Source organism: Apodemus sylvaticus, chromosome 7 (genome assembly GCF_947179515.1).
Source record: "Apodemus sylvaticus chromosome 7, mApoSyl1.1, whole genome shotgun sequence".
Taxonomy (NCBI): Eukaryota; Metazoa; Chordata; class Mammalia; order Rodentia; family Muridae; genus Apodemus; species Apodemus sylvaticus.
Window position 1 is genome coordinate 16,149,567 of NC_067478.1, and position 27,239 is coordinate 16,176,805.

The 27,239-nt window shown below is 52.8% G+C and overlaps 1 protein-coding gene across 4 annotated transcripts in view; it reads right to left on the reverse strand.

Annotated features, from left to right (window-relative positions):
- Window positions 1-27,239, reverse strand: part of Cacna2d2 (calcium voltage-gated channel auxiliary subunit alpha2delta 2) — a 129,293-nt gene that overhangs the window by 44,187 nt on the left and 57,867 nt on the right. For all 4 annotated transcript variants that reach the window (XM_052187373.1, XM_052187372.1, XM_052187375.1 and 1 more), the window contains exon 3: window positions 20,741-20,857. In XM_052187373.1, the coding sequence (XP_052043333.1) occupies window positions 20,741-20,857 (117 nt within the window). The remainder of the gene's footprint in view (window positions 1-20,740; window positions 20,858-27,239) is intronic.

The following is a 27,239-nucleotide window of genomic DNA, read 5'->3' on the forward strand; positions in this document are numbered from 1 at the left end:
CCTCTGCCATGGCCACCACTACAGCTCTGGGGCTGCCTTCGCAGTCACTTCAAGTCCCCTGATGAGCGAGCAGTACCACTGCTACTGACCCCAATGATCCAGTGACCAGAGACCCCATCCTCAACCCAAACTGGGCCTGGATACTATGCTCATAACTGGCACCCCAGGAAGGAAGCACCCCAGGCTACAGCTCAGGTCAGGTGTTCACCCACTCAGGTCGAGGTCCTGGAGAGAATGGGACTCAGTTTACAACCCTGGTTCCAGCAGAACCTGGGGCTCTATTTCTCAAAGTGACCAGGATGCCCACATCCAGCATGGGTGGCTGACACTGCTGAGTCCGGCTTACCTCACCTCTAAAATGAGGCTTCTGTAAGTTTGGGGTGAGACTGAATGGAGGTAAAAGGAGCCTGTGAGGAGAAACGCGGAGCATCTCCAGTAGCTCTGAGGGGAGGATGTGATTAGCCTAAGCCAGGATGGCTTTGGGAAGGAGGGTAGCAGATGAAACCTGAGAGACAAGGTCAGACAGGGGGAGGGGTCCTGAGTGGGGGCCTCTACAGGGACGGAGGTGTGGCGTGGAGATGCATGGGGCAGGTCCAGGGTGAGCCGCTTAGCTAGACCTTTGTGTTTCCCAAGGATTTAGGGTGCTAAGCTGCATGGCCACGCCTCGTCCACAGAGCTCCTCATTTCTATGCCTGCCTCGTTCCGCTCAATCCTTCCTCTCAGCTCTATGAAGCCCAGTTAGTATTCTTATTCTATGGACAAGGGGACCAAGACTCAGAGAGTGTGAGTCACTTGCCCAAGACTACACAGCGTTGGAATGGCAGAGTTCTAACCAAAATACCCTTTATCCAGCACCAGCCCCTGACCTCTCTGCCTCCCTGGCAGCAGGACTAAGGGATGAGGCCGGACCGAGGTGGAGCCGGGGCTCCCCGCAGAGGTCATCCGGAAGAGTGGGAATTGAAGCCATATATTTCCACCCAGGATGTGGCTTTGAGTGGATGCCTGAGACTGCCCACTAGCTTTGGTGGCAGCAACGTGGGTACTACCCTGGACATAAGGCTGGGCACCAGCTGCCCAGGGGTCATGTTGAGAGCCTTGGCAAAAGTGACAACCAGACAAAGGCCTGGAGGTGGAAGGCAGGGTGGGCACAGCCTGGTTGCCAGGTGGAAGGGCCCAGCGTAAAAGCTGCTCTGAATACTGGCTGCGCCCCGCTGCTGCAATCAGCCTCGACACTTGGTTATTATGAGGAGTAAAGGCGGCCGGCGGGACAGCTGGAGCCGTGGCGACAACATTTAAGGCGTTTGTCAGAGCTGTGGGACACGGGCTGCCAGGCGCTAATGGCTTCTGTGTGCTGCTGCCAAGTGAGAGGAGGGCGGGCGGGCGGAGGCGGCCTTGCTCCTGCCTGGGCCTCGTGCCTACCTCATGCTGCGTGGCCGCTCCATGACAGGTAGGCCCCACCTGGGCCCTGCAGATGCCTAGCAACCACCACATAGCCTTGGCACCAGCTGGGGATGGCGGGCTGGTAGCCATGCACTGCGTACCTGCCTATTTAGGGCATCTATACCATCCCCACTTCCACTCAGACTTCAGTTCCCCTTCCCACGGGGACAAGGGTCTGCGAGTCAGTTCCCCACTAGGCCAAGCCAAAGAAAGAGATTTCTAAATCCAGGCTGGCTCAGCCTCTGCTCTCTCAGCCTTTCGGGTTGGACTTTGTGAGAGAAAGATCCTCCAGGTGAAAGCCCCAGACTGTATCACATCCGTCCTAACAGAGATTTCAGCTTTTCGAGCCTCAGTTTTCCTTCCTGGTAAAATGGGAAAATAAAAGTATCTACGTTTGATTGTATTGACAAGAAAACAGAGGAGCTGGGTGTCGTGCCACATGCCAATAATCTCAGCACTTAGAGTTCATAGTGAGGGACCTGTGGGGTTGGGAGTGGCCTCAGGAATTCCTGCAGCTGGAAGAACATCTATGGGACTCAGCACCAGCACTGTGCGCTGCAACAGGTGATGACATCATTGAGCCACAGTGCTGTTCACTAACCTCCCCTCCCCCAAAGCAGATCCATCCTCACCCCATTGTACAGACGAAGCTGAGGCTCAGAAGTACTCAGCCTCCAGGCACAGCTCGCTGTGGGCAGAGCAGGGTTTCTCCCAGGGGCTGAGCGGGTTTGCCCCTCACCCCACTCCCTGACTAGCAGCTCAAGAGATACTCTGGAAGGCCTGGAGAGATGGCTCAATGGTTAAGAGCACTGCCTGCTCTTCCAAAGGTCCTGAGTTCAATTCCCAGCAACCACATGGTGGCTCACAACCATCTGTAATGGGGTCTGATGCCCACTTCTGGTGTGTCTGAGGACAGCTACAGTGCACTCATAGACATAAAATAAAAAAATTAAAAAACTTAAAAAAAAAGATACTCTGAAGCTCCTCAGAGGCAGAAAGGGATCTTCAGCTGGCCATGGGTCAGTAATATGAATAAGGAAACATAATGAATCTGGGAAGAGACCCAAGGGGCAGGAGATCATCTTGGTGGCCCAAGATCTTTCCTAGGCTAGACCAAGACTGGAAGTGGCAAGAGGTCCCTGAAGGCCAAGTGTAGAGCCACACGCCTTTAATCTCAGCATTTAGGAGGCAGAGGCAGAACTCACATCTCTACGAGTTCAAGGCCAGCCCAGTCTACATAGTGAGTTCCAGGACAGCCAGAACTATATACTGAGACCATGTCTTTATAAAAAACCAGGGGAGGGGCTCTAGAGAAGGTATATAAACAAGGGGAGGGCTCTAAAGAAAGTATATAAAGCCTTGTGTTCTGCCCATGGTCAGCCAGAAGACGTCTCCCAAGAGTGCCCTGTTGATAGGCACATCTTGGGACCCTCATGGCACAAGGGACTGGGACTGGGGTGGACTGCTGTAGTTTAGTTGTTGATCACTGACCCTTTGGAAGCAGCTGCAATGGCTCTGTCTTTTTACATTTTTATTTTCTCTGTCTGCATGTTTTGTCTGCATGTATGTCTGTGCATCACATGGGTGCAGGACCCACTGGAGCCAGAGAGAGCCTTAGATTTCCTGAAACTGGAGTTACAGACAGTTGTTAGCAGTCATGTGACTGAAAACTGAACTCAGGTCTAGAAGAGCAACGGATGCTCTTATCCACTGAGCTGTCTCTCCAGCCCCCAGTAGCTCTGTCTTGAGAGAGGCCACGGCCTGCAAGGGCTTCCCCACTGGAGGAACACAGTGGAGTCATGGGCTGGCTTGGGCAGCACAGGCCATCCACGCACATCTGTAAAGGGCTTACAGAAAATGCTGTCCGCATCTTCATCCCACTTCAGAGAAGGAGAAACCCAGGCAAAGCGGGAGCGGTAAGGCTTGCCTGGGACAGGCTCATTTTAGGGTCTGCTTTGCCTCTTTGAACCCACGGAGCTAGGAGCTCTCCATGTCAATCCAGCCTCGGCCCAGGTAGAGGCCTCCGGGCCACCTCATTCAGAGCCCACTGCTTTGCCCAGACCACTCCCGGGGTGAGGCCTTTTCCAACACTCTGGAGCCCTCTGCTACCTTACTTCCAAGGCCACTTCCACAGGAAAGGGGGTGACTATGGTCTCTTGGCTCTGCATGGAGGGATACAAGGGGATGTTGCGTTTGTGGTTAGTTGAGAGTGGGTGAGGGTTTCATCCTGACTTTGTGACCACCAGCTTTGCCATCCTGGGGGTGACAGGCTTTGAGTTAGAGAAAGAGGTGTTGTGCATACATGAACATATGTGAATGTGTGTATACAGTTGGGAATGTGTACACACATGAGCACAGGAGAGCATACACCCATGTACATGTGCCTACATGGTATCTGGGTCTTAATGTTTGGCCAAACAACCTCTTTTGTGTGCTTGCTTGACTGTTTCCAAGGTGCTGGGTAATGGAGCTTTCTTCTGGGGATGGCGGTGAAGGGGTTACCGAGTGCTGGCTCCTAGACACACAGGCCTCAGCCCTTGCCACTGAGCTCCAGCCAAGTGGGCTTTCCTGGCTAGGGCCTGCTTGGTTCCCACCCAGGGGTCCCCTTCTCCAATGCGACCTCAATCGTCCTCCCTCCTGGCCTTCGTCCTAGCCTCTGATCGTGCTTTTTGTGTTATCTCATCACAACAAACACCACAACGAGGGATAAACGAAAAGGTGACCCTGAGGGCTCCTCTTCTTTCTGCTCTCGCTGACACTATGTGTGGTGTGTGTTGGGTGCCAGAGACACAGGAAAGGTAAGTGGGACTTGGCCCTAACCTCACAGAACTCGTAGTGCGGGGGAAGGGCTCCCACTAGTCTCCATAGCACCCCAGCACCACCTTGTGAGCCCCTAACCCCTGGGCAAGTTAGACTAGGCTCCCGGGAGAATTGACCTGAATGTCCTCTGGTTAAAATACAAAACCCTGGCCCTCTCTTTCTCCCTTAGCTTTCAGGTGGCCCAGTGTCACACCGCCTGTCTGCTCAGCTGGGCCAGGTGCCCGATCCTGGTCCCAGGGTCTTATCTCGTCCCTTTGGCCCCGTCTTTATTATTCATATTGTATATGAAAAACCACTTGATGTGCCGCCAAATGAACTGAGGAATAGGCCCGATTAGAGCATCTTTCTCCAGCCAGGCAGCAGAGGCGGCGAGGTGAGGTCGGACTGACTGTAGGGCCCTGTGCCGAGCCACCACCCCGACTAGACAGGCAGGCTAGCATCTGGCTGGCGCAGCCGTCTCCCTGGAAAACGAGAAGCTTCTTATTGAGATAACGAATCGCTCCATTTAGATCCAAATTAACCTCCCCCATTCCCCCATTCTCCTCTGTGTTTCACTAGATCGAAACCCCCCTCTGCCCACACAGCTGAGGGCCCAGCCCTCCACACGGCCAGGTCACGTGCTTTCCAAAGTCAGGACAGCTAGACAGCCTCAGCTGGGCCAGCAGGCACCCATCCGCAATGGGTCACGTTTCCTCTTCTTTCTTTCTTCCTTTCTGTTTTTGGGGTGGGGGTGGAAAGCTTGATGCAGCTGCCGCTCTGAGGAGTGGGAATTTCTATTTTATTATTTTTTTTAGCTCGTTCTTTGAAATAAGGATGCAATATGGGATCAATTTTTGATGACAGTGAAGTAAGAGGGGAAAATAGTAGCAATTTTCTCTTCTGAACATGCCCTATTTAATGGAAGGATGTCAAGGTGGAGTTTTATACAGAGGAGAGACCGCGTGTTCCCAGGACACATGGTCAATCAGAAATGCCTGGCGCGATCTCAGCTTGAGGGTGGCTGGGAACCCCTCCCCATTCCCTAGTGTCTACCATTTAGGGGCTACCAGAGTCCCAGAAACGAGGCAGGGAAAGGCTGCGTTTCTGTCCTCCTCCCCCTTACCTGGCTCCACAATAGACCCTCCTCGATTTGTGCTCTGTAGGTCTCAGTTTGTATCAGGATTCTAGAGCTGAGACCCCAGGGTTATAAAATCCTGCCCAGCTGCTGTCGCCTTTATGGTAAGCCAAGGAAATTGAGCTTTAGTTGGCCTGGGCTTCAGGGTAGGGGGTGAGAAGAGGGTAAGGATCTGGCAGGGACAGGGCTGGGACAAGTCAGCACACCCAGCCTATTGTCTGGAGGCTCAGGATGGGGGCTGGGGAGGGGCAGAGGATGGGGCTATTTACAGAGGCTACTTAAGGTAACTGCCAAGCCCCCACTCCTAGTGTCAGAGGGGGGGCTGCCACACTCCCAACCCACCCGTGTAAGAGGCAATTCAGCCGATTCAGACCCCAGCCAGCCGTGTACAGTCACAGTAAGGCTCAGACCCAGATTAGAAATGGACCAGAGGTCAGGGTTTCTGCCTCAAAAGCCACCTCCTAGTTCAAGTTCCCTCATTGGGATCTGGGGTTCTGTGCAGCCTCTGAATGATACCATGGCCGTTACTGGTTCCTTCCTCCTGAGGCCTGGTCAATCTATGGCAGGTATCTTCCAAGGCCTCCTTCCCCTTGCAATAGCAGCAGAAGAACACATGCCCCTCAAATATATATCAGATTCACAAAGCCACACCAGGCTGTGTGACTTGAAACAAGGCTCAGGCATACTAAATCCCCGCAGACCTGCATAGAGCTGTGGTTCCAGAGATATGTACCCCTGCACACCCCACCCCTGCACTGCCACCCGTGGATCCACTAACCACGAGCAATTCCTATCCCAAATGTGACCTTCTAGAGTCTTTGCCAGAAGGTCAAAGCACTTTGGTCACAAAAGGCCTTGCTGCTCGACCACAGTACCACAGAGAACAGAAATCAAGAAGTGGGCAGGGAAGGTCTTAATCTGAAAGGCCTGTAGATTCAAAGAGGGCCCGCAGGGGCCCCTTGTCTCAGCACCTGCCAGTCAACAGACTCCGCCCAAAGCCACGCCTGCCACCTCCTTTCCTTCTTTGGCTGTGGCCGGGCCTCTGAAATAATTAGCAATTCTGCTCGACAAAACGCAAGCCCGATGGGATAATAAACTCCAACATCTGTCAGAAGAGCGAGCTCCTATGGAATTGCCAAGAGAAACATTTTTCTCCTCATTCAATTCACATTTAAATCGAAAACAACCCCTGCAAGTCTGCGCCAGGCCTGCGGCGCGGGGCTCCGGGAGCCCACAAGCTGTTCCTGGGCCTGCAAAGAGGCTTGGACGAGTGGCGATCACTCACTCAAATTAACAAATCATTTTATTTAGAAATGAAGAGAATTTGTTAGTGACAGATGGCCTCAGGGCCACTGAGGAGGAGGGAAAGCCCGCCATTGGTCCACCACACAAGGTAGGCAAGCTCTGTACTCCCCCGAATAGAAAGGTCTTCTGGGGAGCACAGGGCATAAGAGCCTGCATTCTCCACTTTCACAGCTGCCCAGTACGACAGACAAGCTAGGACTCATGTTGCCATTCTATGGGGGTACATGGAGGGCCAATAGTAGATGCCCTGGGTCCCCTGCTGAGGATGTGTAGCCAGGCCTGGCTCTACCCCAAAAGGAGCCTCTCATGCGTGCAATTCAACCTCTGGGCTGTAGGCGGCGCTGTGTAGAGGCAGGAGCCTCTTCAAAGTTGGATTTGGATCTGGAAAAGCCTCACCAATAGGATTATACTCCTGTTAGAGTAACGCCAGAGACTTGAGTCCCAGGCCCAGGGCTGCAGTTCTGCCATTTTTGTAATGAAGGGTATCCACTTGGATTGTCATGGGCCTTCCCGTGTATGAGAACCTCTGAAAGCGAGCTACCAAATACCGAATAAGGATGCACTGCTGGGAACACGGCCCAGACCGTCTAGACCTGCTCAGGGCTCTACACGTCTCTATCATATCGCTTGGGGCTTGCAAGGGGCCTGCATGCTAGCAAGCTCTCACAGGACTTAACTTTTCTGTTCTGCCATTTTTCCTACAGGCACGACAGCCTTCTGTAGGAAGCAGTTTTTTTTTTTTTTTTTTAATTCCCTTTCAATTACAATGGTCTCAGGGCCCAGTAACTATTTCTTCTTAAATAAACACATGAATGGATGGATAGAAGGGCCTTGGCTGCCTAGACATGCCTGAGACAGGGGACACTGAATGTCTTGTATTGGGATATATTTTCATATCCTTCTCCTTCTGCATGGACCGTTCCTTCTGCCCATTCCTCTCCATCTCATACCTGGGCCTCTTCAGCTCAGTCGCCCTCATTTTGCACCCTTGTCACTGCTATGGCTACAGCTCACTATGAACCATTCCCCTCCCCGGGGGCCCCCGCCCCAGGACCTCACGCACACTAGACAAGCCCTTTACCCCTGTGCTGCAGCCCTAGCCTCAGACCAGATTTCCTCAGGTCGGCTGGGACCTGGTTCCTCTTTGTCCTTCCTGAGGCCATGGTTGGACCTCTTGAGATTGAGAGCAGGATCCACCTCTGAGAGCTTCCTGGTCAGATACATCATGTGCTATTAAAACAAACCTAGAAACATCCCTGGAAGGTAGGGGGGCTTGGAGAGGATGAGAACAAGATGGGGCTAAAGGGATGCACCACGGGAGGCGAGGTGTCTAGGAAGGCAGAAGGGATGCTGGGGCTGGTGGCTACTAGAGACCACTGAAAAGGGCGCTTATAGGCACTGGTTTTATCTATGTGTATGTGGTGTCAAACCAAGCTCACCTGGAGATTTGTCTAATGCCCTGTTGCTGCAGCAGGAACCTTGAAGGGGCTGGCCAGTGCTTTTGCTTGTCTCTCCCAGATCTCTAGACTTTTCTAGCATGCTCGGGGAGTGAATAAATGAGTGGAGCTTGTCATAATGGGGTTTAGGGAAGACTGAAATCTGCTACTGGGGAGGGGGAAAGAACACTGCTGTCCTTGAATGAATGGCCTACAGAAGAGCCAAAGATGGTGGTGCTGCAAGAGGCAAGGCTATATCCTTGCTTCTAGTGGCCAGAAGAGGGCCACCAGGCTCCTGTTCTATGACTCTACATCCCTAGAACCACAGAATACCTGTCGAGCAAGCAGGTATTGCCTGGGGCTCAGCAGGGTTGGACAGCCCGCATGGGCACACAGTAGGTACTCACCAAGTCTTTAAGAGTGACCTTGGCCTTCCCAAATCTGGTCTAAGGCTAGAATCCTGGACTGCCAGGATTCTGATGCCTGGACTCAATCCTGAGTCTGAGGTTCAGGGCTCCAATTGCCCTCTGCCATCTCACCCTGCGCAACCTCTACAATCCCTACTGTGTGCTCCTCCCTATCCTTCTGGTTTGTTTTCTTTTTTTGGTGTTTGTGTGTGTGTGGGGGGTGTAAGGGCACACTTGTCTTCCTGAACCCCTTCTCTCCCTTATTTTTTTGAGATAAGATCTCTTATTGGACCAGAGCCCACCAATTGGCTAGACTGGCCAGCAAGTTTCAGTGGTCCTTCTGTGTCCACCTTCCTACTCCAGGATTACAGGTGTGTGCCACCTTGCTTGGCCTTTGACATGGGCGCCAGGGTTCTGAACATAGGAACATAGGTTCTGAAGCATTTTGCCAACTGAGCTATCTCCCTAGCTCCTGTTCATTTATTTATTAGTAAATAAATAGCTCAGGCTAGCCTCGATCCACCATATGGTTGAGGATGACTTTGAGCTTCTAATTGTTCTGCTTCTACCTTTCAAGTTCTGGTGTTGCAGGCATTTGGTGCCGTGCCTGTGCTCTGCCTCTCTTTAATGGTCCCCGAGTTCCTTTAACTCCCTATTACCGTGGAGATGTTCCCTTTGGCATTCACTCACAGGCTAGGAGGGGTGCTCTCAGGGGTCTGCTAAGCAGCAGGCATGCAGTGGGTCTCAGGAGGGAGGTCGAGGGCAGCCTAGAAGGCAAGTGATTGTGTGCCTGTGTGTGTGTTGTGTGTGTGTTTGTGCATGTGTATGTGTGTGTGCGCGTGTGAGTGATTCTAGCTCCACAAGGCTGACAACTCCATCTCAGCACCTTCTCAGGGACTTCCTGGCTGTGAGTATTGCCATTGCTTCGGGCTGGGGCCTGCCTGGCTTGAGTTTGGAGTTTCTAAGCATCTAGGGACTTATATGGGGAGGGCCTCTGCCTTGAAGGCAAAGAGACAAATAACCTACTGGGAGCATCTCAGGGTAAGACCTGGATATCCCTGGGTAAATCTGTGAGTTTATGACCCACTCAAACTGCAGAGGTGTGGAGGAGTTCGAGGAATATGGGGGTGGAGATCCATAATTCCATTTCCTGGGCCAGGGAGAGCTTTTGGGAGAGAACATCAATACCAAAATTCACTAGAGATGGGGCCAAGGAACCGCTTAGGGGGGTCAGTGAGTACAATCATGGTTTGACCCAAGGAAGAACTTTTAAACAATTCTAATTGTGAAGCAGGGACCTGGAGACATGGTGGTATCTCCCTCTAGAGTCAGCATAGACTAACAGGTCACTTGCTGGGAGAAAGAGATGGACTAGCCCCCTCCGGTCCTGTGATTAAAGATTCTGTTGTGGTTCCCTGATGTCGTGAACCTGAATCCTCAGCATCCCTGGGGCCTTGATCTTGTGAGCCAAGATCTGACAACACGCCCTGGAGCTCTAACTTGGGAATTTGACATGTGATGCTTTGGTGACCTCACTGGTGACCCTGAAACTCCTGGTATCAGTCCTGGGCTATACCGTGCATTGCGGGTACTCCCTTAGTTTGCAACCCATGGACTCACCTATGACCCTGAGGCCACCGAGCTGACAGCACCGTCACGGAGAAGCAGGAGACCCTTTACTCAGGAAAGTCCTGGCCTGTTTAATGGGCACATGCTGTGTCCCTGAATGACTGCAGGATGGAGGGTGGCGCACACAAGGCCTCCAGAAGCTTCACACTGAACACGACTAGAAATTATTTCCCTGACAGAATTGAGAGGCTGCGGCGAGCAGCGGGGCAGCCTCCTGGGGGCTAGGGCTTGGTTCCTGGGATCCACCACTAGAGACCCAGACAGTCCTGACCTCCACTCCCTGCCTTCCCCCATCCTATCTTCTAAAAGGAAAATCATGGGGAAGTAAACCTTGAAGGGAGAAAAGAGAATGTTTTTAATTAAAAGTTTAAAAGGATTCACATCCCGAGGGAATCGCAGCAAGAAAAGGCGGGGAGACAAGGGGGGGGGCAGGGAGCAGAAAAGTAGGCCACACCAGCTAAGGCTCCAACCAGCTCTTCCAGTTGCCTTGTGCACAGCCTGGCATCAGTGGGCTTGGGCCCTGCGCAGCGCGGCCTCAGTCGGGGAATGGGTACACAGGGCTCAGCAATGATAGCCCGCCTGAAACAGTTCTGATTAAAGGCTTAAAGCCAGGCATGATAGCACATTAATACCACTAACACTCGGGAGGCTGAGGCACAAAGATCACCAACTGGAGGCCAGCCTGGGTTACTGATTATTTTAAAACAATATCAACACAAAATCAACCACTGACCAATCAGCCTAAACTGAGGTCTTAAACTGTTCCCTTTGCCTAGTCCTGGGACAGTGAGGCTGGTCTGGTGATGTCCTGTTTGGCCTAGGCACATACCACCTGCTGTGGAGTTCTACATGTGTCCTGTCCATAGTGCTGGCTCCAAGTAGCCCCGCCCGAGGGCTTATCCATCACCTCTGCCTACTTCCGTCCATCTTGCTCACTACACCCTCATCTATCACATATCCAGCAGCATCCTGGGTAAGCAACACCACCATGTAGTTTATGACTCTGAGCCCTGCAAGTTGGACAGTGCCTGGGTGGGAACAAAACAGGTGGATCCTCTTGGGAAGGGACTCGGTGAGGTCTGTGCGGCGGTCCCTCTTTCAGGCATGGAAAGAGTTCTGACACCTTCAGCCCAATTCACCGACTTCCATTTACTTAGCAGACTGGGGCTGGAATGTATTTTGGGGGGGTGTGTGTGTCACTGCTTGTGAGGTGAGGTGAGAGAGGCAAAGCCAGCCCATGAGATGTCCCCACAGCCAGAAGTCTCTCTCTACCCTAACCCTTTCCCCCTTTTCCTAGAAGAGAAAAAGGTGAATGGAAAATATGACAGATGTAATAGTTTGTGAAATGAGCTAATTACACGGTAGTCACACAGAGAGATGAGGCTAGCAGAGGAATCTTGGATAACAGGAAGCCCAGGTGTGCAGGCCAGAGGAAGGAAAATGTCAGTGTTGTTGGGACATTGTGGAACTTGGAGACCGGAGCCAGTGGTCTCCTGAATTAGACCATAGTCACAGATCTGGGTTGTCACTATGGTCCATAGACTGTGGCTTACCTCCTGGCTCCAATTCTCCCAAGTAGCTAGGACCCTGGAGCCTATCTAAAAACTGGCTAGAAGCAGGGCCCTGAGGTCCCCAACTCTGGGAGCCAGGAGGGGGGCTAGCTCGTGCAATCTGTGTGCATTGTGTGCATTCACTGCAAAGTTCCACAAGACCCTGGGATTTGAGGTCCATGTTCTCACATCACCCCTTGCCCATGAGCGCCCGACGGCTACACCCCTTAGCTCCAGGCTTGCCTCTCTATGAGGAGGCCAGCGAGCATTTGAGGAAGATCTCACAGAGCAGCCCACACTCATCGGTATCTCCTAACTTTTACACGTCAGCACCAGGAAGTGTCCCGGACTCTGACCCCCCTCCTCCACTGCAGCCAATCCACTCGTGCTGTCCCAGTTGGTTCTAATATTCTTCCACGCTTCCACATAAGGCTGTAGGCCTTCAGCCCCTCTCTTGACACCTATGATGGTCTTTCCTTTCCCTTGAGTAGCCCCACTTCCTGTGTTGGAGACTAACTGTCCACTCACTTCTGAGCTCAGGTGCCTCCTCTTTTCCAGCGAAGCCATCTACTACCTGAGGCTCCTTCCTCTTTCAGAATCTTTTCCCCTGCTCTTTGAGGGGGCAAAGGTAATGCCTAAGTTAACCTACAAGGACCAGGTAACCTGCTGGGATGCTGGGACATGTAGTTTTTTGGAACATAACAGCAGCTTCATGAGAATGTACTATGGGTTTGTGTTTATACATCTTGCAGCACGAGTCTTGGGGGCCACTCAGCTGGGAAATTTCAGGGAATGATCCTGACCAAAGTCCATCTCTTGGTCAATATTTAATATTTAATAAAGCTTCAAATCTGGCCCAGAATGGTGGAATTTTTTTTCCTCTGGTGAATCCCAGGATTAATATTCGGAGGCCCCACAAACTGCCTTCTTTTCTCTAGCCTTTGGCTCAGTGCCACCATTTTGTGCTTCCAAGGAACTGGGACGCCTTTCTGAAGAATCCCAAAGCGAGGAGACCTTCCTGGTCAGGCCCCCAAATGCAAGTTCAGAAAACCCAGAGTCTCTCCCTCCAGCTATCTCCACAGGCACAATTCTGTGGAGTCTCAGTCAGAGGGGATCAGTCAGAAAACCCATGGTGGGCATTTGGCACCCATCTCACAGGTAAGGAAACCAAGCCGAGAAATGAACCAACTAGCAGAATTCTGTGACACTGATATGGCGGCGCTGAACTTGTGACCTCACCTGCCCCTTTACCCAGGTACTGGGTCCTGCCCCGGAGGACTCTTCCCAGTGAGTCATCTCCAAGACGCTTCTGGAAAACCCGCTCCTCATTGCTCTCTGGTCCTCTGCTCCCATCAGCTTCTGAGGACAAGCCTCGGGCACCCTCCCTGGCCAGCCGCTCATTCCCACCGGGCTAGGCTTATACGGCTCCTGTGTGGACACCGGCTTCCCTGGCCCATGGCCTCCTGGAGTCTCTGTCCCTCATCTTGTTTCTGCCTTAATACCAGTCTACTCATCTGGTCACTTGCCTGCTACGTAGGTCTCTTTTAGGCTGCCGGACCTGGTGCCTGGGGACTTGCTCGGGAGGAAGGGAGGGTCTTGAGGTGATGGGACCCTGTCCTTAGCCTCACAGCCTTGAAGACTTCATATGTCTAGAGGTCCCAAGTTGTGTTCAGGGGAGCCTGCCTTCCCCAGTTCCGGTTCTCTGCCTCATTATACTCCGCATTCTTGTGGACCCGCATGGGTTGTGTGTGAGGAGACCTCCGTGAGCTCACTGACCCTGATCCTGCCAGGTCAAGGCCGGAGCCCTGGTCCCTGGGCGGCTGGAGGATGCAGCCTCTCGTCTTCAGCTCTCTCTATAGCTGGACTCCAGCTGGTGTTGACACAGCAAACACGGGACGACTCCCATCGCTGAGGAACGGAGTGGGCAAACACAGGGCCAGCGGCTGGGACCAGCCTCCCAAAGCCCAGTCCCGAGGCCTGTGCCAGGAGGGAAGCACTGCAGAGCCTGGACACTGGGAGCTGTGGAGGTGCAAGCTGGGAACAGGCCTTCTTTGTCAAGGCCCCAGGAGAGTGAGGGCAGACTGGGTGGGGCTGAAGGTCCCTGAAGGGCGACTCCTGGTCCCTGAATGTCTGAGTTCCTTCCTTCCTCTCCTTCCTTCTCCTCTTCCTCTTCCCAGGTCCCTTAGGCTTAGCCCCATGTTCCACACTTTGTGACAAGGATCATAACACTGTCACTGTCAGCAGACTGTACTCCCGTAGGTTGATTCACGCTCCCATCTCTGGTGACTTAGACCTGGGCCTGCACACAACAAGGTAAGTCCCCAGTTCTCACTAAACAGAAGCTGAACCAGGCGCCTGCAACGCCGGATACCCAGTGACTCGATAAACCACAGTCCCCTGCCCTTCTCACTGCCCCTGTGTCTACCACCCAGGGCAGTGACACCAACTTTCTCCCAAGGGCAGCCCCTGTCACCAGGGAGGCGTTGCCTAATGCACAGCTTGAAGCATAGAAAACAGGGTGAGACGGCTCCCAGAGCATGCTGGGAAAGCAGACCACACTTAAGGATGCACGCGAATCACTCCAGACATTAGGCGGTGAGTCCTGTCTCTAGCTTCACCTCTGCCGCATTGCCTCTCCGCTGCAGTGGAAACTGAGGCACAGGCTGCACCCTCTGCTTATGCTCCTTACTGGGTCAGTGCTGGACCAGACATTGCTGGGATATTCCTTCTTTTGCCTTTGACAGTAGTTCTGCCTGTCTTTTAAGGCTCAGTTTAAATTGCCACCTCCTCCAGGCTGTCCTCTTAGACTTCTCAGTCCTATGGTAGCAAATCTGCACATTGACACCCCAAAGGTTGCTGTGTGTCTCCTTGAAATCTGGGGCCCAGAAGACCAGGATCAGCCTGGCTGGCACACTGCTACCCTCCCCAGCCTTCACACACAATGATTTCAGAACAAAGGGCCACATGCTATTAAAAATCAATTAAATTTCTCACTTCTGTGATCCTAAATTAGTCTGGTTTGTCCCTGTGGCACCTGTAGGTCCTTTCCCTCCACCTCCTAGGATCTGTCCGTTTGCCAGCCAGGACTCCCTACCCCCACCAGTCCCAGAGGAGAGGGCCAAGTAGACGGGAGTCTTCCCCTGACTTTAGGCCTTGTCTGGAGAGTGGAATAGAGTGTCCAGTGCCATTTCCTCCGTTTGGCCCCGTCCCCGGGTCAGAGCAATGTCGCTTCCGGACATTCCGTACATACAAGCCATCAGCCCCTTTCTGATAACCCTTTGCCAGGAGAACTCGGCTACAGGGCGTGTGCGTTTCACCTTTCAGACCTCAGAGGTGCATCCCAACCATCAATCAACCCCTTCCTTTGATTGGCAGATGCTGAAGAATGGCAGTGTCCCTCGCCTCTGCAGATCCCAGGGGAGCACATTGCTGCGCAAAGGCCCCCTTAGTCCTGAGGGGGCCGGATCCAAACAGACAAGCTGGCATTTCCGGAGGCCCGATCGGCCTGAGTCGGCTGGGCAGGTAAAGGCGAAGGAATGGAGAGAGCCTGGAGGACCCTTGGCTGGTACTACCCCTGAACGATGCTTCTAACAACCAGGGGACTAGAGGGCAATATGGAGTCGTGAAGGATCTCAGGATCTCCCGGCCATCCAACCTGGATGCAAGTAAGGAGAGCTCCACTCCCGTGTCCACTGGGAACGTCTTTCTCTTGCTCATGCTGACCCGTTCCAAGGACAAGGATGCTTGGGGTGTGTGTGGAATGGCCGTCAGCGTCTACACACATTTAGGTCACCCCTGAGGCCCTTCTCTGATCTCCATCTCTAAATGGTGGTTTAGAAGAAACCTCATTGCTACCTGGGCTCCTGCCACCGCCATTCCTGCCCCACCCTTCTCCCTTGCAGCCACACACAGGAAAGCATTCGATAGATGCCCATTTACTAATCCAGTCCTTCCCTGTCCCCAGGGGCCCCCAGCCGGCTCCTCTGGATGGCACCTTGCCAGAAAGCGGCACTGTTTGGGTGAGGGGAGAATAATCAGCTGTAAACGCCGCAATCAGGGAGAAAAGGCTGCTCGGGCCCTTGGCGCCCACGCCTGCGCCTAATTGGCTCCACGTGTCTGCAGCTCCTTTCAAGAGCGGGAAAGTGGAAGGGTCAAGATCTCTTAATGTTCGTAATGGAAGGGAGGCAGAAGCCACTGCCAGCCCCGCATAAACACCTTTTAATTGCTCAGAGAAGGGTGGGCGGAGGCACTCAGTGCTACAGACTCCCCTCCCTGTCAGCCCGCCATTACTGTGCCTGTGTCAGCTTCCCAGAACTGGAGTCCGACCCCAGAAACTGAGCTCCATCCAGCAGAACCCTATAAACACGGATCTGTCCCACCAATGTTTGCAAAGCTCCTACTAGAGGCCAGGCCTTGGTGAATGACTCTTGGCCTGGATTTCCTAGGACCAAACTATTTATTGAACCCCCATCAATGAATGCACCACTGGATCCAGCGGAAACTGGGCCTCTAGCTGCCTCAACACCCAGCCATCACCCCCTTGCTGCCTCTTCCAGGCAGTCTTCCCTATTGTCCCTTTAGAAGAAAGGAAATCTTTCTCTTGCTGAGGCTGCCCCATGGCATCTGTATATCTCTCAGGTCCCCGCTGCCCCACGGTGGGACTTCTATTCATCACTGTCACATCATCGCTAGTGCCCTCTGACCAGGAAACAGAGGGCTATACTAGGAGACACAACTGTTAGAGCAGTGTGCTACTGGCACCTAGTGGGTAGAGGGCAAAGGTGCTACCACACACCCTCCAGGGCTGGGAGCAGGCCCCGCCCCCGCAGCAAGGACTGATCCAGTTCAATATACCTCCTAGAGTGCTGGGAGTCTCTGCTTTAGACAACACTTTAGAAAGGAAGCGGCAACTGAGTCAAAGCTGGGAGGAACCTTTTCTTCCTGACAGAGAGCAACCTGTCCCTGAGCCCTTGGCCTTTACCTCTGCCTTTGAACACCCAGCTCTGAGCTCCATTCCTAAACAGACCCCGCCACACTGCCAACGTGCGTCAGCTTAATTGGGTTAAGTGGCCATTAGCGGCAAAAGCAGGGCGACTGCGCACAGAAGGGTTTTTAATTTTACTCTTTAAATGATGCTAATTCTCCGGAGGCCACTGATGACGGGGGTGCTGTCCACTGGAACCCTCAGATCCAAGGGCTGCACTTCCCTCTGCCCCACCCACGCGAGCCTTGTAGGGGACTTTGGAAGGAACACTCATTGTGTAAGAAGGAAAGTGAGGGGATGGGGAATTTATCCAGGGTCACTAGGGCATCACAGGTGAAGGCCTTGTCAGAGGAAGCCAATGCCTCACCTTCTTTTTCCTTAGTCTTGGCCTTTTGTAGGCAGCTAAAGCTACATGGTCATAAAATGGTGGCCCATGTGAAGGTATTGCCAGTTTGTGTGGCCTGAGCTTCTAGGTCCAGGAGTCCCATCAAGGCCTCTTGCCTCTGGCTTGTGAGTTTGAAGGCCAAGGCAAAAGACTTCCTGGAGCAGGCTGTTGGTTTCCACTCTGATGTGCACAGTAACACCTTTGACTTAGGTGCCGTGTCCCAAGTGCCCCGGCCTTCCCATTCTCTGAGAATCACTGAGCCACAGTCCCTTAGCTTTGTCTGTGGGCTTGTCTCTCACTTTAGCCAAACCCTTTCCTCTGAGCCACACAGCAAAGGTGCAGCGATGGGTGGTAAGTAACACTCAAGTAAGCTCAAGGACACTCGCTGTCCTTTGTGAATGACAGCCCCAAGGGATGGGGAACCAGAGGTACTGGGCAGGGAGGGACCGTATGCTCTTACAAGCCCTTGGCTTAATTTATGTTTCTTGGTTAATTGATGTTGACAAGTGGTTCTGTTCTCTGGGACTCAAGCAATCCTCTAACGGTAGCCTCCTGAGGAGCACGGACCAGTGGCACAGAGAAGGGACTTGGGGCCTGAGATGGAAACACATGGGCACCTGAGGGCAGGAACATGTCCTCCCCTACTGCGGCTTCAGCCCCAGCATAACTGGCCACATAACTGGCTACAAGTAAACGTTGGTGACAACAGTGGGCAGAGGGGGACGGGGGACAATAATGAATATTATCCAAGAAAGAGGCTGTGTGCCAAGTCCTCAGTCGAGAGGACAGGGACCTAACGATTATACTTCAACTCTGCCCAAGTTCTCATGGCGTGTCACTGGAACTCAGGCACTTTCTTGTGCCTTCTGCCACTCAAGACCCTAGAAATCCCTGATGCAAAGGCTTCACCAATTTGGGTAGTTGAAGTTTCAACACAGGGTTCCCAAAGCAGAAAGATAAGCATGGTTCCTGGACCTGGGGACACTGCTTGCCTGTGTTTGTAAGGCCCTGGTGTGGCCTGTTTTTATCTGACTCTTGACTTCTTGCTCGATACTGATTGGACGGACAACACTTGGGGCCAGCATTGCTCAGTTCTCTCTTTGCAAGCCCCAAATTAAGATTCAAGACTGGATCAAGGGATTTTTAAATTGAATTACTGGATCGGGTTCAGGGAGGGAGGAACAATGGAATAGGGGATGAGGGGCAAGACCCCCCAAACTCCTCCCCTCCTTTGTGCTCAGGATGCATTCAAATGTGGAAAAGAAGAAAAAAATCAGAACTTGATTAAAAGCAAATTTAAAACATAATCAAGTTCAAAACTGACTTTGAACAATAAGAACCAAGAGAATAGGCAGCGCTTCTGTCCTCTGGGGATAGAGGGTAAGCCTGGAATCAGGCTGTAGCAGGAAGAGGCTAGCCAGGACAGGGCTGGGACAGTCAGGACAGGGTTGGGACAGCCAGGACAGGGCTGGGATGGCCAGAGAGGCCTTAGTGCATGCCTCAGGAATGTGGGGGAGTCACATCTGAGTCAGGAAGCCCTGTGTTCAAATTCTGGTTCTCTTGCATCCTGTCCTGACACTTGACTTCTCCAAGCCTCATGTCCCCTTCTCTAGGATGGAGTAGCATAGACTTCCGATGGGAGGAGCCATGAGACTAGCTCACGAGAGGCTGACCAAGTGGTGAGGGCCTTTTCCCATCATTCTTCCGTTAAAAATCATTTTGTATTTGTCACTGAGTGTGTACCGGGGAAAGGACTGGTGCTTCTGACTTAGAGAAGAGGATGTAGGTATCTGTCCTGTCTCTCAGCCAGGGATGAGTATGTGGGGTACAGGATAAGAGTCAGAAAAAGACCCCAGGTCCCTGGCCATGCCCCGACCTCTTCTGTTGTTAAGGTTGGCTGTTCCTGTAGTAGTGTGTTAAGGGGGTAGGGAAGGACTCTAATTGGGCTGGCAAGCCAGTTTTGGAAGTATATGTTTGTAATTTCAGCTTATGAGGCATGAGAGATTGGGGCCAGCCTGGGCTACATACTAAACACTTACCTAAAATAGAAGTTTGAACAAGGCAACCATGTTGCCTAACTTGGGAAGGGGCAGGAAGCGGAAAAAGCAGTGTGCAAACTCAGGGGCTGGGATGAGTGAGGAGCAAGGAGACAGAACATGGTGAGAGGGGACACACTTGGCAGAGGCTGTGGGATGGGTATGGTGTACTGGAGGGGGAAACTTGACATGGCTTGACACTCACATGTAGAGACCTTTGACCCCTTCTGTGACAGCCTGTATTCCAACTGACTGCTCATATCTGTGACCAGGAGATCCCCAAAATCAGCTGAGACTATAGGCTCTCTAGGCACCGCTCTGGGTTTGCTGGGCTTGTAATCATAGAGAGATCCTTAGAAACCATTTTCTCTAGGCTCAGAGGCCAGCCCCACTACCCTCTTCCATGTACACAGTCATTTAAGACAAAGGAACCCGTGAGGGACAGCAGGGCCCAGCTACTGGGAGAGGAGACTCATTGTCTATTGGGGCTAGATTTGGAGAATCTAGGTTAGCTGTCTTGACTTGACCCTGGCCATAGTTGTGGATGGATGTACTAATTTTTTTTTTAAATTGCTTTATTGAGATTTAATTGACAGCAAATCCAGTCACATTAAACACGCATTTCAGTGGTTCTTAGTATAATTAGAGCCATGCAACTACCACCACAATCTAAATTTAGAAATTTTCATTACCATCAAAAGAAACCCTGTATTCACCAGCCCTATCTGCTCCCCACTAGCCCGTGGCAATCAGTAAGCTAGTTTTCCATTTCTATGTGTTTGCTTTTGCTGGATATTTCATAGAAATGGGATCACACACATGGCCTTTGTCACTGTCTTCTTTCACTTGGAGGGATTCATTTGAGCTTATCCATGTTGTAGGGCACATCAAAACATTACTCCTTCCCTTCGTTCCTTTGTTCCTTTGTTCGTTCATTTGTTCCTTCCTTCCTTCTTTTCAACCAGATGTTGCTACCTTCTACATGGGCTGGGAGCAGCTATGATGGTGCCGCTGATCTAGGGGTAGAATGGATGCCTCTTGCCCCTTTATGAAAGACTCTGTAGCTCCTGCAGGGCCCTCCCCACCTGCTGTCCTTGGAGTGAGCAGGGGTCTGATAGCTTTATCAGGCTAGCCTGGCAGGTCTTACAACTTGTGAAAACCCAGTGCCTGTGAGCTGCTACCTCTCTGAGTATAAATGGGAAGACAGAGGCCCGGAACAGGCAGAGAAATATTAAAGATCTGGACAGAGCAGGGACCCAGCCTTCCCCTGTGTGCGGCTGCCTCTGTGCCTACCCTCCCACCAGATCCTGCAGCCCACCTAGTGGCAGACTCTACCAACAAGCCACTGTTCTGACCTAGTACTTACTCCACATCCACAGACAAGCAGGGGGCCAAGAGGAGTGAGAAAACTCCAGGCCCCGCAGGAGGGAGAGGCAGGACACCCTCCATCTTCCCGGTTACTTCGCATGCAGCCAAACCCAATTACAACTGCCACAGCTGCCCACAGCCCCATAGCACTGCCTGCTGCTGATTTTCCTGCAGGAATTCAGGGATTCAAGTGCTCTGTGAGAGAGCGCGAGGGTTGGAACACTGCCTTCCCTTAATGTTCTCAATCTCCCAACACACTGGCCTACCTTCAGGGCCTGGACCTTCCTGTCCAGCAGGCTCTCAATGTCTCCTGCCACCTTCTCCACCAATTTCTGTGGTTCATTCTCCTGGATTTCAAACAGGTTCCGATTGTCCTTGTAGATCTGGAAGGAAACAGAGGTTAAAGGTGAGGCCAGAGAGGTCCATCACTCCCATGCCGTGGTCTCATCTACTCGATGCCTGCATACCTCAGTTTAGCCCTTATCCCTCTAGGACACTGGTTTTGGCCCCAACAAGCACAGAGTCCAGGGCCTTCATGACCTCGGCAGGGTGGGGGGGGTGGGAGGGACGCAGGCCCGGGCTCTATAGCTTACATCTGGGCTGAGGGTCCAGCGTGGGCTAGTTGGTGGCCAGTGCTGGTGGTTGATGGGAAATTTGCTTTGTCTGGGCCTCAAGGGCCGTGACTTATACCCACTGTGTGCTATGAGCAGCAGCGGGGAAGAACAGGCCAGATGGGAAGCAGGAGGCAGGGCGTGTGGAGAGCGAGGTGGAGCTGAAAAGCATATATCATAAACCACGTCCCAACATGAGGATGCTCTCACACACACACCCGTACATATGTGTACACATCCATGAACGTATCTCTTACGTGTGCATACTCACAGCTACTCCCCCACACAGCCTCAGGCAGCTGTGCTCCTTTTGTGGGTGCTGCCCTAGGCCATTTGCAGAAAGTATGGAGAGTTCTAGGAGCTCCTCGGGCTCCCTCTGCCATTCAAGGCACAGAATGTTGATGGAGACCGGATAGGAAGAATTAATCTGCCCGTCCTCCTCCCTAGGAGGTGCAGTCTCAGTACACATGCATGTGTTGGTGTAAAGTGATGGTTAGTGTGACATGGGCCCACACTGCCCTTTGTGTGCACATGCCATCGTGTGGGCTTTGAGGTGGGTGAGGCTGGGTCCTCTAGATGCCACCTGGGAGCCTGTATGTGGACCCCAGAGGAGATCTCTGCAGGCATCTTTGTTCATGCTCAGGGTCTTGGGTATATGTAGTGTGTGTGTTCTGCACCCAAGAGTGTCTCCAAGCCTGACCTGGTCGGGTCCCCCATTCAAACAATGCCAGGAAGTCTCTACCCCAAATTGATATTTTTACCACTAGAGGTCATAGGCCCAGCTACCACGACAAAGCTTTGTGGAGACAGGAAGAACTGGTGGTGAGGGGCAATAAGGAGGTGACAGAGGCACCTGATGAGAGACAGCCAGACAGTGATAAGGTCGAGAGTGACAGAACACGTGCAGAGATAAGGACTCTGCCATCTGACAGGAGGAAGGGCTGGGGGCTGGGGGCTGGGGGCTGGGGACTGGGGGCTGCCGGAGCCTCAGCTCTGTTGTCTGCCTAGTGCCTGGCAGTGCAAGGGTTAAAGCAACACAGAAAGCAGGCTCAGGCAATCTTCTCCTCCCGCCATCCCCTTCCCTCTCTGCTTCTCTTTTCTTTTTGTCCTTCTCTTAGAACAAAATAATTTGTATGAAGTCGCTCCTTCCTACAGAGCTGCGGCAATTAGGGGGCGAGTGGCAGGGCCTGGTTGTGCAGCCAGAGAGGACTGAGGCTCTGAGTGGACACCAGGGCAGGTTGTTCCATAAAACCCATGGAGGCCGTGGTCCTCTGTGATGGAGGCCAAGGAAAGGCAAGCAGAGAGCCCTAAGTTAGGGAAACCGAGAATCAGACAAAAGAACACAATTCCAAACAAAGGACCGGGTGACAAAGCCACACGCTCTATCTGCCTTGAGTATTCGTCTCAGGTTTGGAGATTTAACACCACCCCCACCCCCTATTACCCTGCTTTAGAGCGTAGCCTGGTTGTGTTACTGCCATGGTCTGGGCTACACGGCTGAAGCAGCACCCAGCCTATTTGTGCCAGCAGGGGGCGCAGCTGCCTGGCTTCATCAGGACCAAGGGAAGAAGTTCTAACACATTAGATTCCCTTGTCAAGGTCATTCCTAGGCTCTGAGGCTGGACTGCGCTGGTTTCCTGAAGACCATGCAAGTCTTTTTGTAAAGCCTGGGAACCCTTTTCTCAGGCTTAGGATACACTTTGAAGTCTCCGTGGCTACTGGGTTGGGGCCAGTTGCGGGAAGAGATCTGGTGTCACGGCCACACTCCAAGGTCCCAACAGGTGACACAAAGCTGGGAGACTGAGGTCCTTCTAAAAGTCACCGGTTCTGGATCCCCAGTATTTGGTATATTTGTGAGAATGGGAGTTGCAAGCCAACGAACAACAGCACAGGTCACATCTTTGGAACCCTGTGCCCTTGCCTTTACATCGCCAGGGCTGAGAGTAGTTTCAGGCCCCGCCCACCCCGCCCCGCCCCGCCCACCCCGCCCCGCCCCGCTCCACTCTTCTGCTAGATAAGCCTGCTGAGAGCTGTCGAGAGACATCAGCTTTCATTCCCCGGCTAGCCAACCTTTTTCTCCTGAGTTTTACCCAAGTCTGGCCCCACGCCCTCAACTCTGTCCCTCAGCCATCCTGTCCTCCTCGCTAACACCTCACTCTCAGCCCTGGAGGTGATAACAGAGGAGCCCAGACACCAGGGAGCCACTGATAGCACACAGAGACAGCTAGCTCTTTTTGCTGTCCCCCCAAGCACCATGTCTGTGTGCAGAGGACACTCAACAAAGGCAGATGCCTGAATCCGTGTTTAAGAGCCTTGCGTGCCTCTGCCAGGCTCTCTTCCCATTCCAGTTGTCCCTATCACGGGGTCCTTTTGCTGCCATTCCTGGTGCCTGCATTTGAGGCCTCTTTGGACTATTGCTAGCAGGCCTCGGAGCCATGCTATCCCGGCTGCTCTGTCTTCCCATGAGCTCTAAATCCTGTCTAGAGTGAGGACACGGATTGTAAGGGGTTTCTGGTGTAATGAAGACAGAATCCTTCTTCATTCAATCCAGTGGCTGCTGGAGCTGCCAGCCCAGCCAGGTCCCATTCCCAAATGAACTCTGTAGGGACTCCTGAACGGCAGGCCCCTGGAGTCTCGTAATCTGAACAATCCTTTGGGCCTGTTCCAGCTGCTCTGTTCCCTGGAAGGGCTCTGAGCTCAGTCCTGAGCCCAAGGGAGATCTGAATGACACAGTTCAGCAGGTGCCCCTCCCTAGGAGATAGGTCATGTCCACACTGATGTGGTCCAGGGAGCTGATTTCCAGCACGGACCCAGGAGGGAGCCCAGAGAGAGTGCAGTGCTTGGACCCTGCTAGCTAGTGTCCCACCAGCACCAGCACCAGCACCAGCCCCTAGTCTCAGGACCAGCTGGAACATGGCAGAAAGGCCAGGGCACAGGGTGCAAGGCCCCAGCCACAGTAAGACCACATGCCTGCTGGTTTCCTTGTCCCAGAGAGTTATTTGGGGAAAAAAATGCAATAGTTCCCATGGCAGCGCTGCCTCAGTGGTCCTCAACTTTATCCGGATAGCTGGTTTGATTTGAACAAAGGCACCAGTGGGTACCCAGGCTGCTGCAACTCTAAGCCATCTGTGTTAGTAGAGCAAGAGGCTTCATCCCACGGGGGATGAATGAAGGTGCTGGGATGGGGAGGAAGACAAAGCCATGGAGGCACATGGGGGAGGGGAGGAGACAGTGCAGAGGGCCTGAGAAGCAGCAGGGATGGGGGAGGCAGGAGGGACAATCTATGGGGTTGTATGGAGTCCCTCGTATCTTGAACCTCTACCATTCTTTACCATGTACTTCCAGTCACTATTTTTAAACATGTGTAAGTGTGTGTATGTGGAGGGCAGAAGCCAACATCTGGTGGCCTCTTCAGTGTCTTTCCACTTTATTTGGAGGTGGAGGGTGTCTCTCACTGAACGTGGAACCCACTAATTCTACTAGACTGGCTAGCTAGCAAGTCCCAGGGGTCCTCTGGTCTCTACAAGTGTCCCCAGTGTTTACAAAGGTGCTAGAGTTTAACCTCAGATCCTTGTACTTATGAGGCATCTTCTCTGTCCCTACCTACAGTCGTGACTTGGTAGGGGTGCCTTCTTCCCTTTAGGGTACTCGTGCTAGCTCTGGGGTCCCTTTCGGGGTTCCACGCCCTCTGCCTAGCCTCTTGCTTCCCAGGGCAGCTACATAAATGAGAAGGGAGCCTGCAGAAAGAGTCAGCCTCATCCCCAAGGCCAGGGACATTCAAAAGCTGCCACAGGAGACAAAAGACCTCAGGATAAGTGGCATGGGCAGACCCTCTCAGGGGTACTTTATAAAGTCCTAGAAAGCTGGCAATAGTGGGGCCCAGATCTGAGTCAGCTACTAACCTGCCCAGGGTGAGAAGGTTGAGAAGGGAGAGGGAGGAGGGATGAGAGAGGAAAGCGAGGAGGCCACAGATCCCTGTTTAAGAGCCTTGCATGCCTCTGCCAGGCTCTCTTCCCTCACAGGGTCCTTTTGCTGCCCTCCCTGGTGCCTAGTGGCTTACTCCGGGGCAGGTGCTTTGCATGCTTGACCTCACTGATTCACGATGGCCCCTGGTAGACAGTCTATTCTTGTCATTCCCATTCGACAGCCAAAGAGAGGTGAGGCCCCCTGGCAGAGCTAGAAACTGGGCAGCCCCGTCTGATCCAAAGCCCTTGCCTTTGGGTACTTTGCAGTTCTGTCCTCTGCATTGATCTCTAAACTTGAAGGTGAGACTTTTGAGAAAGGGGGCATAAGGATTTGAAGGGATGAACCGGGAGTTTGATCAACCAGAAAGGAGCTTGGGGTAGACACTGCGACGATACTGAAGGGCTGGGGGCTGGTGGGAAGCCAGCCGCTCCAGAAGGGAGGGGGGCGGAGGACTGGCAGACTTAGCTGGATCCTCTAACCAACCCTGGGAGTGAGAACAGGCACACTCTTGAGGCTTCTCCGCAGTGAAGGTGAACGGGCCCTAATCTCTGGAAAATTAAATCAGAGAGAAAATGGAACAAGAAAGATTTGATGCAGGCTTGCCTTGCTTCTGTTTGTCTCCTCAAAGGCCCAGGCTCAGCGTGGGGCCCAGCATCCCAGCCCCCATTCCAGAGCCTGCTCTCCCCAGGTGAGCAGCTGTTCCCTAAACCTTCTCTTACCACACCTCTTGAGGTCTGACATAAAACAGCTGCGGTGGGTGTCCTAACCACCCAGCCCCTCACGCTCCATGTTCCTAATGGGGAGGGCAAGAATAACGGACTGCAAATGGCAGACTGGCGGCACTCCTATGGAAGAGGCTCCCGGGCCTGCCACCAAGGACAGGTGTTGACTGCCAGACTGGCCTGTGCTAGACATTAGGGAGGGTCATAGACAGCCCTAGACCAAGGAGGTTAGAGGAGTGGAGAACTGGCAGTGGCCAGTTCAAGACCCCTAAGCCAGGCTCTCAGAGCCAGAGTGAAGCCCCTGGCCTCACCGCAGTAGGCTGCTTAACCAGGCCCCTATCTTCATCAAGAGTCAGGACCCTATTAACCACCGTTGACTGGGAAGAGCGATGCATGGTCACGCACTGGAGTTCTTTCTCATAAGCACCTAAGACAGACCTGGTTCAGGCCCTGTCTTTTTGGGACTAAGAGGGGTGCCCCACATTAGGTACATGAAAACCCTAATGCAGGGTGTTCTGCACTAGGTTGTGACTGTGACTAAGACCTCTTCAGGCAGCTTCACTTGCCAGGGACAGAACTTGACACTCAGGCAAGGGCAAGGGGTCACTGGAGTCCTCAGAACACAGCCAGTGCCTGGGCACCAACCTGAGCCACTCACCTGGCTTCCTCACTGCTCACAGCTGTCAGCTGCCACCATTCCATGGTGGCTTGGTTCTATGGTGGGTCAGCCATATATGGTGTATTGTCACCATCAGGGTTTGTATACTGTGACATTGGTTGTCATGCTGCTAACATGTGAGTAGAGATTGCCTGGGGAACACTGTCTAGAGGGGAATCACAGGCAGCCGCAGCCAGGACATTACATACAGTCTTGCACACAGGAGAGGACTTTCTGCCATAGGTGATACCTTTCTTGGCTCTGCCCTACCCGCACAGCCCACATTCCCAAGGGGGCACACCACATTGGTGACATACTTTGCCTGAGCCTGGGCAGGGGAGAAGGGCCCAGTGGCTCTCTGGTTTGGGCCCTAGGAGGCAGCTGCTAAGAGCTTTTATGGCCAAGCTCCCCCATCCCCTTCACAAAACTCAAGGGGGGGGGGATAAAGTCCCTCCAACCACCCCCAGCAACGCCTCCCTGTTTTTAAAGTTAAAGTTTAGTTGACTGTCATCCATTACTGCAATTAGTACATTATGTCTAATTATGCAATTAGTGTAAAAAGTGCACTTGCCGCTGAGAATGGGAAATTACGCTGCCTCGTTATGCTGTAAAATCCATGTCATAAAAAGGCTCAATCTCTTGTTTTTCAAAAGACACAAAACCCAACACAAAACAATAAACCAAAAAAAAAAAAAATCATCCTAGCCAGGCTGGGGCCAGTCTGGGGAAATGTCCCTAAGGGGGCTCTAGGATGGTTCCTTGGTCCCTATCCCTGAAAGTCCTACCCTGCACGCGGATAGAGAAAGTG